Source organism: Acartia tonsa, chromosome 7 (assembly GCF_053477335.1).
Source record: "Acartia tonsa isolate MP-2025a chromosome 7, ASM5347733v1, whole genome shotgun sequence".
In the NCBI taxonomy this organism is placed as follows: Eukaryota; Metazoa; Arthropoda; class Copepoda; order Calanoida; family Acartiidae; genus Acartia; species Acartia tonsa.
In genome coordinates, this window is record NC_137266.1 from 15,932,989 (window position 1) to 15,944,668 (window position 11,680).

The 11,680-nt window shown below is 36.4% G+C and overlaps 3 protein-coding genes across 3 annotated transcripts; all 3 read left to right on the forward strand.

Moving 5' to 3' along the window:
• Positions 1-759: 759 nt before the first annotated feature.
• Positions 760-4,367, forward strand: LOC145324418 (uncharacterized). The gene is made up of 6 exons (XM_080167008.1): positions 760-869; positions 1,409-1,524; positions 1,789-1,957; positions 2,425-2,980; positions 3,200-3,355; positions 3,776-4,367. The coding sequence occupies exons 1-6, from the start codon at positions 842-844 to the stop codon at positions 4,365-4,367; spliced, it is 1,617 nt and encodes a 538-aa protein (XP_080023134.1). The 5' UTR covers positions 760-841.
• A 242-nt stretch (positions 4,368-4,609) lies between these two features.
• On the forward strand, positions 4,610-6,253 carry LOC145324940 (uncharacterized). The gene is made up of 4 exons (XM_080167700.1): positions 4,610-4,738; positions 4,966-5,282; positions 5,510-5,733; positions 5,947-6,253. The coding sequence occupies exons 1-4, from the start codon at positions 4,649-4,651 to the stop codon at positions 6,087-6,089; spliced, it is 774 nt and encodes a 257-aa protein (XP_080023826.1). The 5' UTR covers positions 4,610-4,648; the 3' UTR covers positions 6,090-6,253.
• A 3,128-nt stretch (positions 6,254-9,381) lies between these two features.
• On the forward strand, positions 9,382-11,444 carry LOC145324941 (uncharacterized). Its single transcript, XM_080167701.1, has 2 exons — positions 9,382-10,629; positions 10,968-11,444. Exons 1-2 carry the CDS (start codon positions 9,396-9,398, stop codon positions 11,132-11,134), a joined length of 1,401 nt encoding a protein of 466 aa, XP_080023827.1. The 5' UTR covers positions 9,382-9,395; the 3' UTR covers positions 11,135-11,444.
• The last annotated feature ends 236 nt before the right edge of the window (positions 11,445-11,680 follow it).

Genomic DNA, 11,680 nt, shown 5'->3' on the forward strand with positions numbered 1-11,680 from the left:
ATGTTCTTTCCTTTCAGGGAAGAGAAAGGAGAAGCTAGGAGAAGCCGAGCTCGCCGCCGGCGATTTCATCCAGCCTCCGGATATCCATGCTGAAAGCGAATTTTAATTGTAATTTGTGGCGTTATCCTCTTAGAAAATTTTGTTTGTATTATTTAACTCCCCATCCCCCCCCCCCCCCCCAAACTAAATTGCTGGGTTAGGTTAGGCTAGGTTAAGTTATACGGCTAGGTAGAGGCCAGGGGCCGTTTTTCTAGGGGGGGGGGGTATTTCCTAAGAGGATAACATCAATTTGTTCTTTCAGAACATTTACGTTAACCTCTCTTTGATTGCAGCGCCCATATATTTTATAATTAAGTACCCATGGTGACAGTGATCGAGCCCCACTGGTCGTGCAGATATATAATTTCCTGCATATAAACATTAATAAACATTATTTACCCCTAAAGCCGACGATTACGTATGCACGTGTACAGTTTTTTAAGCTTCTGGCTATAGCTCTCTAGGAGATCTTAATTGATATGTTTTATTTTTTGTTTTTGTTTTTTGTTTTTTTTGTTATGTTGTTTTTTATTATTTATTATTATTTATTTTATAGCAAATTAACAAATTTTCTGGGTTCAACATTGTTGTTATAATAAAACTCCATGCAACTGCAGAATTCTGCAAAAGTCACGACCAGTGGGGCTCGATTATATATGCGTTCGTCGGCTTTTCAGGGAAGGCAGGAAATTTATATAGGTATTATCCAGGTCAGGACTGGAACAAACAAAATTTTATGTATATATTGTATATAGTTATTTTTTTCAAAGTAAAAAAATGTCAGACCAACGCTGGATGACGTATGTATAATTGGATCACAATTTTGATAGGTAAGTTTAATTAATTTTATAGACAATCAAAGAATAAATAAGGGTATTTTCTTGTTTGTAACTCTAACTCTTTATTTTGTGAGTTCCTTTGACATTTAATTTTGGTTTCAAAAAGTGTCACTCCCCCCCCCCCCCCCCCCTTTTTTACTTTCTCCTTCTTTCGTTATATGTAAACAAGTAATAACCTTATTATTATAACCAGGGGTGTATATTCTGCACAAGATTTATTTTTTTTCCCCTGCTACAAATTTTTTTATTTTTTTTCCCCCCTAGATTTTTCTGAAAAAGTAGGGGGGGAAATAGAAAAATATTTAAAGAACTCTATACTTCATTTATTTTATCCCTCCTACCACACATTTCTTTAGTTTTTTTTCACCAAGGAGGGGGGGGGGGGAAATGGAAAAAATGTTTTCAGTTTTCTTAATTTTTACATTTTTTTTTCCTCCAACCACTTATTTTTTATTTCCACCCCCCCCCCTGAGCAGGGGATCCCATGCAGAATATACATCCCTGATTATAACATATACTTCTTATTTCAGGAGTTACCTATACACCCCTGTTAGACGTTATTGCAATGGGAGACAATTTGATTGGTACACTCTCTAAAGCTCTACTGAAGCGTATAAGAAGTGGAGATAAGAGGAAAAATGTACAGGTGACTTTTTACAACTAATTATTTCTACATATTTAAGATGAGACCTTACTTTTCATTACTGTACTTAAAGTATAATCTATGCTCGACTTTAATTTCTATTTTTCACTTGCAGTCAGCGTACTATAAACATGCTTGCTCTTACACCAGTATAGTCATATGTACTGTAATCAATTGACACGTGTAGCTTGCCCAAATAACGATCCATAACAACTCCCCTATATTATTTTAAATAAGTAATTCACTAATTATGTAATCTTTTTCCAGTTGCAGCATAAACTGAGGTCCATAAGAAAACTCTTCTGTAATGCAACGAGAAACAGAAAATGGCGCAAGAAACCTCCACAAAGTGAAGACAGTCAGCCATTACTAGAAGAAGAACAGCAGGAGGATTTGATGGATGTGGAATATGAGAACGAAACTGCATCGTCAAAAGGTAACCTACAATATCTGTAATATAAAGTAGAACGATGTCGGTCTGTATGTTTGTTGTTTGTTTGTCCAAATTCCCACAAACATTGTCTCCCAATTTTTGTTTTTTATTTTCCTTTCAATCTAAATTTCAAACAATTGGTTTGATCAAACGTTAGTTAAGTTTGTCTCAAGATATCCTTGTTTCAGGGGTGTATATTCTACATGGGATCCCTTAACCTAACCCACCTTCACCCACTCTCTACATTTATCTACTTTTTCTGGAATTTTTAATTTTTTAACTTTCTAATTTGACTAGTTTTTCTTTACGGCATTATCCTTATACTAAAGTAACAGGATGTCTGTGTGTCTGTTCAAAAGGATCTTGCTAACCGCTGAACCGATTGGGTTCTCCTTTACAGGGTACCTTCACATAGGTCCCGGGAAGGTTTATAACTATAAAACACCATGTTTAACATCGTATTTTTTTAGGTAAAGTTTGTACAGGCTGCAATACCAACTTCACAAAGGAAACCGAAAGTATATGTTATCAATGCTACGCAAACCAAGTTTTGGAGCGATTAAATAACAATCCTGAAGAAACAAACTACATTAATATTGTTGTAGACAATATTAACAACAATAATACCAACGATAATAATGATGCAGACAATGACAGCATTCAAGATGCCGAGGACTGGGAATTGTTTGATATACCTGAAGATGATTTTGACCCAGATGATGACGATGACCCTGATGACGAACCTGATGGCGAACCTGATGGCGAACCTGATGGCGATCATGACGGGGATCCCTTCAAACATCTTACAGAACTTGAGAAAGAAATTGTTAATGATTTCAGAAGCGTTTGTGTTCTAGACAACCCCATCTCTCACAACAAAGTTAGAATCATCCTGGCAATTCTGAAACGCTCGTGTATTTTCAAATTTCCGTCATATAATACATTATTCAAACCCAAATACAAAGTTGAAATCAAAGAAAACAAATATAATCCTACAAATGCTCCTGGTTCACTGATTGAGTGCAGGTATGTTTATATACGATTTAGAAAGCGTAGCATTTCTATAATCATTACCAGAATTTCCGTACGTCCATTTTAAACATGTCGATTTTTCTCCTTTTTTAACAACAAACTTTCAAGTGTTCTAATTATCAGTTTGATCATTCTTTGGTATATTGCTTCCTGCGACAACTTGAGAACAATATTATAAGCTATTATTAGTTAAAAATATATTTCTTTTTCCAGATTCCCTACCTATGAGATCCTCCAAGACGCCATCACAGACTTTAAACGGTTGAATGGACAACAGGCCGTTGATGATCATATAACTTTTGACATCTCGGGCGACGGAGTGAAAGCAGCTCAGGGATCTCATATCTCCTATTATACTGTCTGGATTAGGTAAGTAATTAATTTATTGTGGATTTGAAAGGGTTGGGTTGGGATAAAGTTCTTTTCATATACAGCATGACCCTCGAAAAAATATTTTTTAGGAATGGCACCCTATATTTCAAAGGATATCAAAATATTTGTTTTACATCAATTGACAGCCCAGATTTTTAAAGCCAAAGTTTAGGAAACCATTCAATAAAGAAATAAAAAAGAAAACTAAGTTTACAATTGATACTTTTTTCTATTGCATACATATATAAAAATCTGTCTTACTGTATACCAGGACTTAATTAATACCATAAGTAAACCTAGTTTTTACCACTTTTACGGTAAAATTTTACCAGCCTTTACGTTTTATAAATCAGTAACTACAATTTTAAGTCTAAGTTATTAAATGCTATTATTATTAATTCTTCTTTATTATTTCAGGTTATTCTTCAACAAGGATTTCAGTGTTATATTGCCAGTCAGCATATTTGAGAAGACGAGGAGGCGTCCCTACAGTTACAACTTTCTGGATAATGTTACCCGATTCATCAACAAACTAATTCAAGAAGGATTACCTGGACATACCTTTCAATGTAGAACCATCATCCACGATGCCGTTGCGAGAGCCGATGTATTCGGCATTCTTGGCCATGGATCAAAAAATGGATGCCCACACTGTGACCTTCCAGGGATGGCTTTTTCACAGACTTATCTCCGTCAAAAGAACTTGGTATTGTTCGAATCAATGAATGTATTTTACCCCAGTGACAGTCAAAATATGGGTACGCCGAGGTCTGACGAGAAATTCCGCAAGTTAGAGGAAAATAATCAGAACATGAAAACCAGTTTTTCTGAGCTTGACCCGAGCTTGGATTTAATACAAGATACCCCCAGTGATCCGATGCACGCGTTGCACCTGGGCTATGTAAAGAAAGTGATGACGTACCTGAAGAAAGGACGTAATAGTTATCCAGAATTGGAAGAAGAAGACTTAGTTCAAATGGAGAGAATTACAGGGATGTACTGCATTTGACTAAAGAAATGACGCGTAAAATAGGTGTTTTCTTCGCGCATTTGTCGGCACTGCGATAAAATTCTGCATTTTTAGATTTATGTCTATTACACATTATTTGTACGCCTTGTTATGCCGCTTAAAAGAGTGTTAGTTTGAAAAGTTTAAAGAACTTAAATTTTGAAAATTTTCTCCTTATCACCCATATTTTACCATGAACTGCAGTAACTCCAATTATAGATGAAATCAACGATCAATTGAAGCTTGTTGGCGATTTTGATCGCGTTCCCCGTACGTCCATCATGCGCCTGACAGAGAAGAAGCTAGCCCTCAATTTGAAAAGTTCTGAATTCAAAGTACTGGGCTTTTACCATATGATATTTTATGCAGAGGTAGGTTTTTACCATATTATAATCTTTTTAGAATTTAAAGCTTATTTCAGTTTCATTATATTGTATAGCAATAACATTCTTTTTAAATTTGCGCACGTGTGCTATATTATATATATATTTCTATTGAGGAGGGTGGACTTCCAATAAGTATATATGGCGAAGCCCCTAGAGGCTAGGGGCGAAAGAGCTAGTTTTCCCTTAAATTATTACAATGTTTTTTTTTCCAGTTGGCAAATCTTAAAGATGAACAACGTCTGATATGCAAGTTTTTATTCCACATATTGCGCTGTCTCGAAGAGCATATAACAACTGAACGTGTGGCTGAGCTCAAGACCATGATAATGGTCCTGAACTCAAAATTGGCGGAGATGTACGGCGAATCGTGCTTGAGTTACAATACTCACATGCTTTACCATATGCCGGAACATGTCCGCCGATTTGGACCATCCATGGCGTTCAGTTGTTATGCTTTCGAAAGTGCCAATCATGTGATTGCAACTTACATCCGAGGATATAATTTTGGCCTTAAAGAGGTTTCAAACAGGTAATACTATTTTTTTTTAGTTGAGTTCCTTTGACTTTTAGTTTTGGTTTCAAGAAGTGTCACTTCTCCCCCCCCCCCCCACTCTTTACAAATTTTAATGTAATTTTTAAAAATGTAACATAACTTTCTTTCCGTGTATTGCTGATCAAACACTTAAGCTATAACGATTTCACCAGCAACATACCTTTCCGTTTAACAGCCATTAATGACATAAATGACATATTTAGATTGTTGATATTTCACACAGTGAAACCGTACATAAATGAAAAGCTGGCTGTCAGGGGAAAAAGGAATGCCAACAAACGAAAGTTCGAAAGAAATCAATTCTATACAGACTGCCAAGACCTCTACTTTGTCCCAGACTGCCGTCGTGATAAAACAGTATGGTTGGTCCACAAAGTGAGGACATTTTTTCCGGCATACACCTTTCCTGAAGATTCCAGAATAATAGGTAGGGGTGTATATTTTGCACATGATTAATTGTTGTATAGAAATATTTCATGAACTATACATTTCATCTAATTCCTTTTTAACCTACCACAATTTATTTGTAATTCTTTATCATGCCAGGAGGAGAGTGTGGTAAAGGGGGGAGGGGGGGTCTAGGAAATATGAATTAAGTTTTATGGTTTTAAACACTGAAAATATACACCCCTGGTATTAGGAGTAGGCAAGACTGACGATCCCGAAGACTATAGCCATCCTCCAACAGAACTAGCCTCCAACCTACTGAAGTACAGAGTAGCACATATCTCCGTACACCTGTTGCATCAAGATGTCTCCATCGTAATTCCTATCGGAATTTAATTTTGTACATTGAAAGCAGAGAAAGGGGGGGGGGGGGAAATGACACTTTTTGAAACCAAAACTAAAAGTTCCATATTGTACCCTTATAAAACAACTGCCATGCAAAATTACAGATCTGTAACTGTTTCTTTAGTTCAGTTCCTTTGACTTTTAGTTTTGGTTTCAAAAAGTGTCACTTCCCCCCCCCCCCCCCCCCCCTTTTGTTATAATATGTATGTAAAATGTTGTAAAATTCAACTGAAGGCCCTTCCCTCTTTATTTGGAATTTATGTGAAATGTACTTTAAAATATTTTTTTCATTAAAATTATTTTTTATAGCTAATTTTAAAAAAGGCATTTCAACTAAATTTAGCAAAACCCTACCTTTTTGGCCATCGATGGGTATGAAGTTAAAGTGTTATAAGTCTAGTCTGTAATTTGAAAGAGTACATGTTTGCAATTTAATTTAATTTTACATAAAATTTTAATTTCTGTCTACACATTTCAGATTTAAAACTATGCAAATTGCCCATGCCAACGACCTGGATCGAACAGCGTAACTTCGACTGGCAATTGATCAAGCTAGATCCCAAAATGACGAGGACTGGAAAGAGTGCTAGTTCTGTAAAGGTAAAAATTATATTTAAGGCCTAATTTACTATTGTACAAATTGCTGCTACCCTTCGCTCTTAAAACTTATAAATTCGCATGTTACCGGATCGAAAGGAAAACCTTATCGGTTCATGCTTAACAGACCACAAAAGATTATTGACCAAGTATAATTATTTATTAATTTTCCACAGTGTGTTTAACATTTGATATTAGTAATTAAAATTCTAGGGGCGTAGCCACTGCTATCTAATATCTTTTTATGCATTGTAAATACAACAATTATTTCTTGTTTTAGAACAACAAGCCTACTGGAGGTGGCAAACCTAATTTAAGTGCCAGAGGTGGAAGTGCCAAAGCTCCAAGTGCCAAAACTGGAAGCAACAAATCTACTGGAGGTGGCAAAGGTACAACAGCAAAGGTAGGATTTTAAGTTTTATTGTTATCGGTTTTTGGTTTGTTGGTGTTTTGTTGTTAAACTAAACTTACTAACATGATGTCTGTTTGTGGGTTTGTACCAACAAATCTCGTTAACCGTTGAACAAATTGGGTCCCTCTAACCATATAACTTAACCTAGCCTAACCTAACACAGTCATTTTGTCGGGAGAGGGGGGGGGGGGAGGGTAAATTTTTAAAAAATAGAAGAAAAAAATTAGGATAATGCCGGTGTTGTTTAAAACTATAATCCTCGGTAAGTAATGCTTTACAATAATTATCTATATTATTTTTAGAACACAACTGGAACCACAACATCTCCAAGGAGGCCAATAAATATTACCCCACCTCCATCTCCACGGGCACGGCACCACTCCGCGAGTCAACGGACCGCGAGAGTTCCTCCTGCAACATCATCACGATCCCAGTCCCAGTCATCACGACCCCAGGGATCATCTGGCCCTTCTGGTGAGATGGAAGAAAGCGAGGTATTATTTTTATTTCATTTTGTCATCCAGAGGATACAAATTACAATTATTTAGGATATATATCGACTTAGCCTGGAAAAAATAACTTGTAAGATTTGACTAAATTTTTGGTAAACATTGACCAATAAAAATTTACCTTGTAAATTTTTACAAACAAGTTGGTCAAATTTTACCAAGTTGATTTTTTGGTCAAAGTCCAAAAATCTGGACTTAGCCTAAAAATTTACCTTGTCAATTTTTACCAAAAAGTTTGTCAAATTTTACCAAGTTTTTTTGTTTGTCAAAGTCCAAAAATGATGGAAGATGCTTAGGATCACTTGCTCTTGTTTGTGGATAGTCTTCTTTTCTACCACATAGTTTTTAAAATACCAAGACTTGAAAATATGTGGTTTAATATGTTTCATTTTAAGGATTTGTTCACCGGGGCCGTTATGAACCAAATTCAGAACCAATTTCAGCAGCTACGTACTTTCTTGACCTCACAAATGAAAAATCAATTAGAGCCCATTAATGCGTCCATCAGAAACTTGGTAAACAAAACGTCCACAAACCATGAGTTAGTGAAGACTGAAATCAAAGACCTGCAAGACAGTGTATCAAGAGATATGGCTGAAAATACTAAAACCCTGAAAACAGAAATGAAGAAAACCGGCCAAATTGTGGAAACCTTGGTGACTGATCTAAGAAGACTGACCAATGTGGATGAGCTTGATGAGGAGGAGGCGAATAAAGGGCCTAGTGAGAATCAGGAGGTTGTCGTGGACCAGATTTTCTCACCAGAATATTACAGAGAAAGAATAAAGAACCATGACCCCTTGGAAAAAGAGGGTTATATGAGAAGAGAAGAAATTATCTTTTTCATCCAAAATTTCGAAGACTCACTGAAAGTGGATATAGGCTGGCAAACCTTACTGAAAGTATGCAGAGACATCATAACCTTTTTGTATGTCGTGTTCGAGCAGTTCACCTTTGACGTCCGCATCACAGCTGCCTTTTGGACTGCTCCGGAAGTTATTGATGACGAAACTGGTAAGTAAATATTATTTTGTAAATTTGACATGATGAGAAAACGTTTAAAACAGGGAGAAGGGAGGTGGGGGCAAGGGAAATAAACCGAATAAAAGGGGCATTCCTATTCTTGCTAGCAGGTGACCATGTACAATAATCTTTTTATATATATATTTTATTTTTGAAAATAAATCTTGTGCAGAATATACACCCCTGGTACAATAATAAACATGTACCTATGCAGAGTTAATTGAAAATTTCATTATTATTTCAGTGGAACGTTTCTTGGATCATTGTAAGGTAGTGCTTAACGAGACGTACCTACATGAAGCTATCCCACCAAATTTGTGGAGAACAGGAACCTATGTGTCTTCAAGCGACCTTTTTCTAGTGAGGAACCACATACAAGCTTGTAGGTAATTCAATTATTTATCGCATCTATTCCGCGTCTATTAAATGAGAAAGTGGTAGTTTCACAAAATGCATTTCAATGTTCTTTAGTTAAAAAAGTAGTTTCACGAAATGTTAACTGCATATTGTATTCTTGTTAAATTGTTAAACTACATTTCTATGGCATATGTTTCAAAGAATTTCAATTTTGTACCATGTATTTTTTTATGTGGCAAGACTTTTAGTTCATCTTTTCTTGATATATGTTATATGTTATATATTGAGACTGTTTTGATATAAACCCTTTTTTTATCTAGGTTCTTGCGCAATTTCGATCACACTTTTAAAAAGGACGCGAATGGTTTTTGTGAAAATAAGAAGAGGGCCGAAGATTATATGATTGCTAATGAGGATCCTGTCTGCTGGAGGCTATTTCGAGGGATAGTAACGCGAAAACAAGAACGCGCATTGTCAACCTCAAACTACACGTATGAACAGGTTTTTGAAATCAAGCCAAGGAAGGAGACAAGCAATAAGAAAGGCAAGAAAGACAAGAAAGACAAGAAAGACAAGAAAGACAAGAAAGACAAGAAGGAAAAGGCACAGAAACGATCAGCCTTACAGATGTGTGAATTTTATCTGGCCCCTGCAGAGATACAAAGAATTAAGCGGCGTATTAAACCGAAGACAATCACAACTTCAACACCAGGTGTTACAGCCGAAGACAGGAAATTTTACCACATGTTAGGTGCCCACTCAATGGGTTGCTTACCCCACGAAGTTCAAGGAAAGAACCAGATTTACTTGAGAATAAACAATGACAGGTCGAGAAATTCATTTCAGATCAAAGATTATGCAGACATGGCAAAGAACCCCAAGCAATTTTTCAAGACAGTCCATAGTAATAAGAAGGTTATACAAACAGCTATAATGTATTATTCGTACGCCACAACCAATTTGAAACCAGAAATGAGTGAAGAACAGACAAAGATTCACAATGCCAGTGAGAAAGCAACTAGAATTTCAAGAAATAGAAAGATGAATGCTGCTGATGAATCCACTGCTGATGATTGCACTGCTGATGATTCCACTGCTGATGATTCCACTGCTGATGTATCCACTGATGGTGAAGAAAATGATGATGGAGGCAATGCTGTTGAAGCCAATGATGTTGAAGAAAATGGTATGGAAAACATTGCTGATGAAGAAAGCAACAATGGTGAGGAGCTTGTAATTGATGACGGAGGCGACGACGTTGAAATGAATTCAAATGATGATCAGATTGGGAATGACTTACGCATACCACCCGCGGATAATCCAGCAGTAACTCCAGAACCAGTAAAGCATCCAGTAAAGCCACGTAGGTTATATGAAGATCAAATTGTCAACAGCCAGTCCAATAATAAACCCAAAGTAGATGTATTTCAAAACATCACAAGCTCCAAAAGGAAGAAGCATGGAAAGGGCTCGAAAAAGTCGAAGAAGGTAATTATTTCTGAAACAGACGATGAGGGCCAAAATGTGGGAAATCTTGATGATACAGTCCCAATGCAAGATGATGAACAACCACCAAACTTTCCACCACTGCAAAGACAGAAAGAATTTTATGGACGAAATAATTCAATCACAGGTACATATTTGTTGAACATTAATTATTATTTATAAGTTTTATCTTTCCTCGTATTGTGTATATACTGCACAAGATTTTTTTTCCTCTGCTACTAATTTTTTTTAAATTTTTCTTCCCCCCCCCCCCCCCCCCCTAGTTTTTTTTCACCAAGTAGGGGGAAAATTGAAAAATATTTAAAGAACTCTATGATTTATTTATTCTATCCCTCCTACAACACATTTCCTTTTAAAATTTTTTTTCAACCAAGTAGGGGGGGTGGGGGGGTGGAAAAAATGTTTTCAGTACTTGCTTTTTGTTTGGAAACGTATAAAATTAATGTATAAATTAATTATTTACAGGCAACAGTAACGAGAGACAGGTGACTGGAAAGGCAACAAGTGTCGTGGAGGAAAGCAGCAGTGATGAGAATGATGAGGATGCCGAAGGTATTGTTATTTATAGTTTGAAAAACGTAGGAACTGTATCACCTAAATTTAAGTTTATTAATATTTTATTTGAGAAGTAGTCTTAGATAAAAACCCTGTGGATTAATTTTGTTTTAAGGGAAACTTCGTACAGGCCCTGACAGGGTTTTAGGCTAAAATTTGTATGGGCGCAGCCGCTATCTATAATACTAAGTAGCTTAATGTCTGTCCGGCCGTCAGAAGCTTAAGATCTCAGTAACCACTGAATCGATCGAGGTTACGGTAAAATTTTACCACCTTTTAAATCGTATAGGCTGGTAAAATGTTACCATAAAAGTGGTAAAAACTAGGTTTTTTATGGTATTAATTGTATCCTGGAGATCGGATTCTACTCTTCTGTGTATTGGTCCTGCGGTGATTTTAAGCTATTTCCTTGGAGGGGGGGGGGGGGGGGGGTTGGGTAACATTTATACTATTTGAAATAATGACTATAATAATTATTTAGATGATGTGGCGATCATTCCAAAGAAGAACCGGGAGCGAAGGCAAACCGCATTGGAAGCCGAAGAAAAAACCAAGAGACAGCTGGACTCCAATGACCCATCATTCGAGGTCAATGACCCATCATTCGAGGTGGATAACGAAGA

What these genes read in the sequence shown, in the direction of transcription:
- LOC145324940 (XM_080167700.1), top strand. Translation starts at nt 4,649, where the DNA reads ATGCGCCTGACAGAGAAGAAGCTAGCCCTCAATTTGAAAAGTTCTGAA. An exon ending in ATATGATATTTTATGCAGAG is followed by an intron (nt 4,739 to 4,965) that starts GTAGGTTTTTAC and finishes TTTTTTTTCCAG; the next exon opens with TTGGCAAATCTTAAAGATGA. An exon ending in CTTAAAGAGGTTTCAAACAG is followed by an intron (nt 5,283 to 5,509) that starts GTAATACTATTT and finishes TGACATATTTAG; the next exon opens with ATTGTTGATATTTCACACAG.
- LOC145324418 (XM_080167008.1), top strand. Translation starts at nt 842, where the DNA reads ATGTATAATTGGATCACAATTTTGATAG. An exon ending in CGAAACTGCATCGTCAAAAG is followed by an intron (nt 1,958 to 2,424) that starts GTAACCTACAAT and finishes GTATTTTTTTAG; the next exon opens with GTAAAGTTTGTACAGGCTGC. An exon ending in GGTTCACTGATTGAGTGCAG is followed by an intron (nt 2,981 to 3,199) that starts GTATGTTTATAT and finishes TTCTTTTTCCAG; the next exon opens with ATTCCCTACCTATGAGATCC.
- LOC145324941 (XM_080167701.1), top strand. Translation starts at nt 9,396, where the DNA reads ATGATTGCTAATGAGGATCCTGTCTGCTGGAGGCTATTTCGAGGGATA. An exon ending in ACGAAATAATTCAATCACAG is followed by an intron (nt 10,630 to 10,967) that starts GTACATATTTGT and finishes AATTATTTACAG; the next exon opens with GCAACAGTAACGAGAGACAG.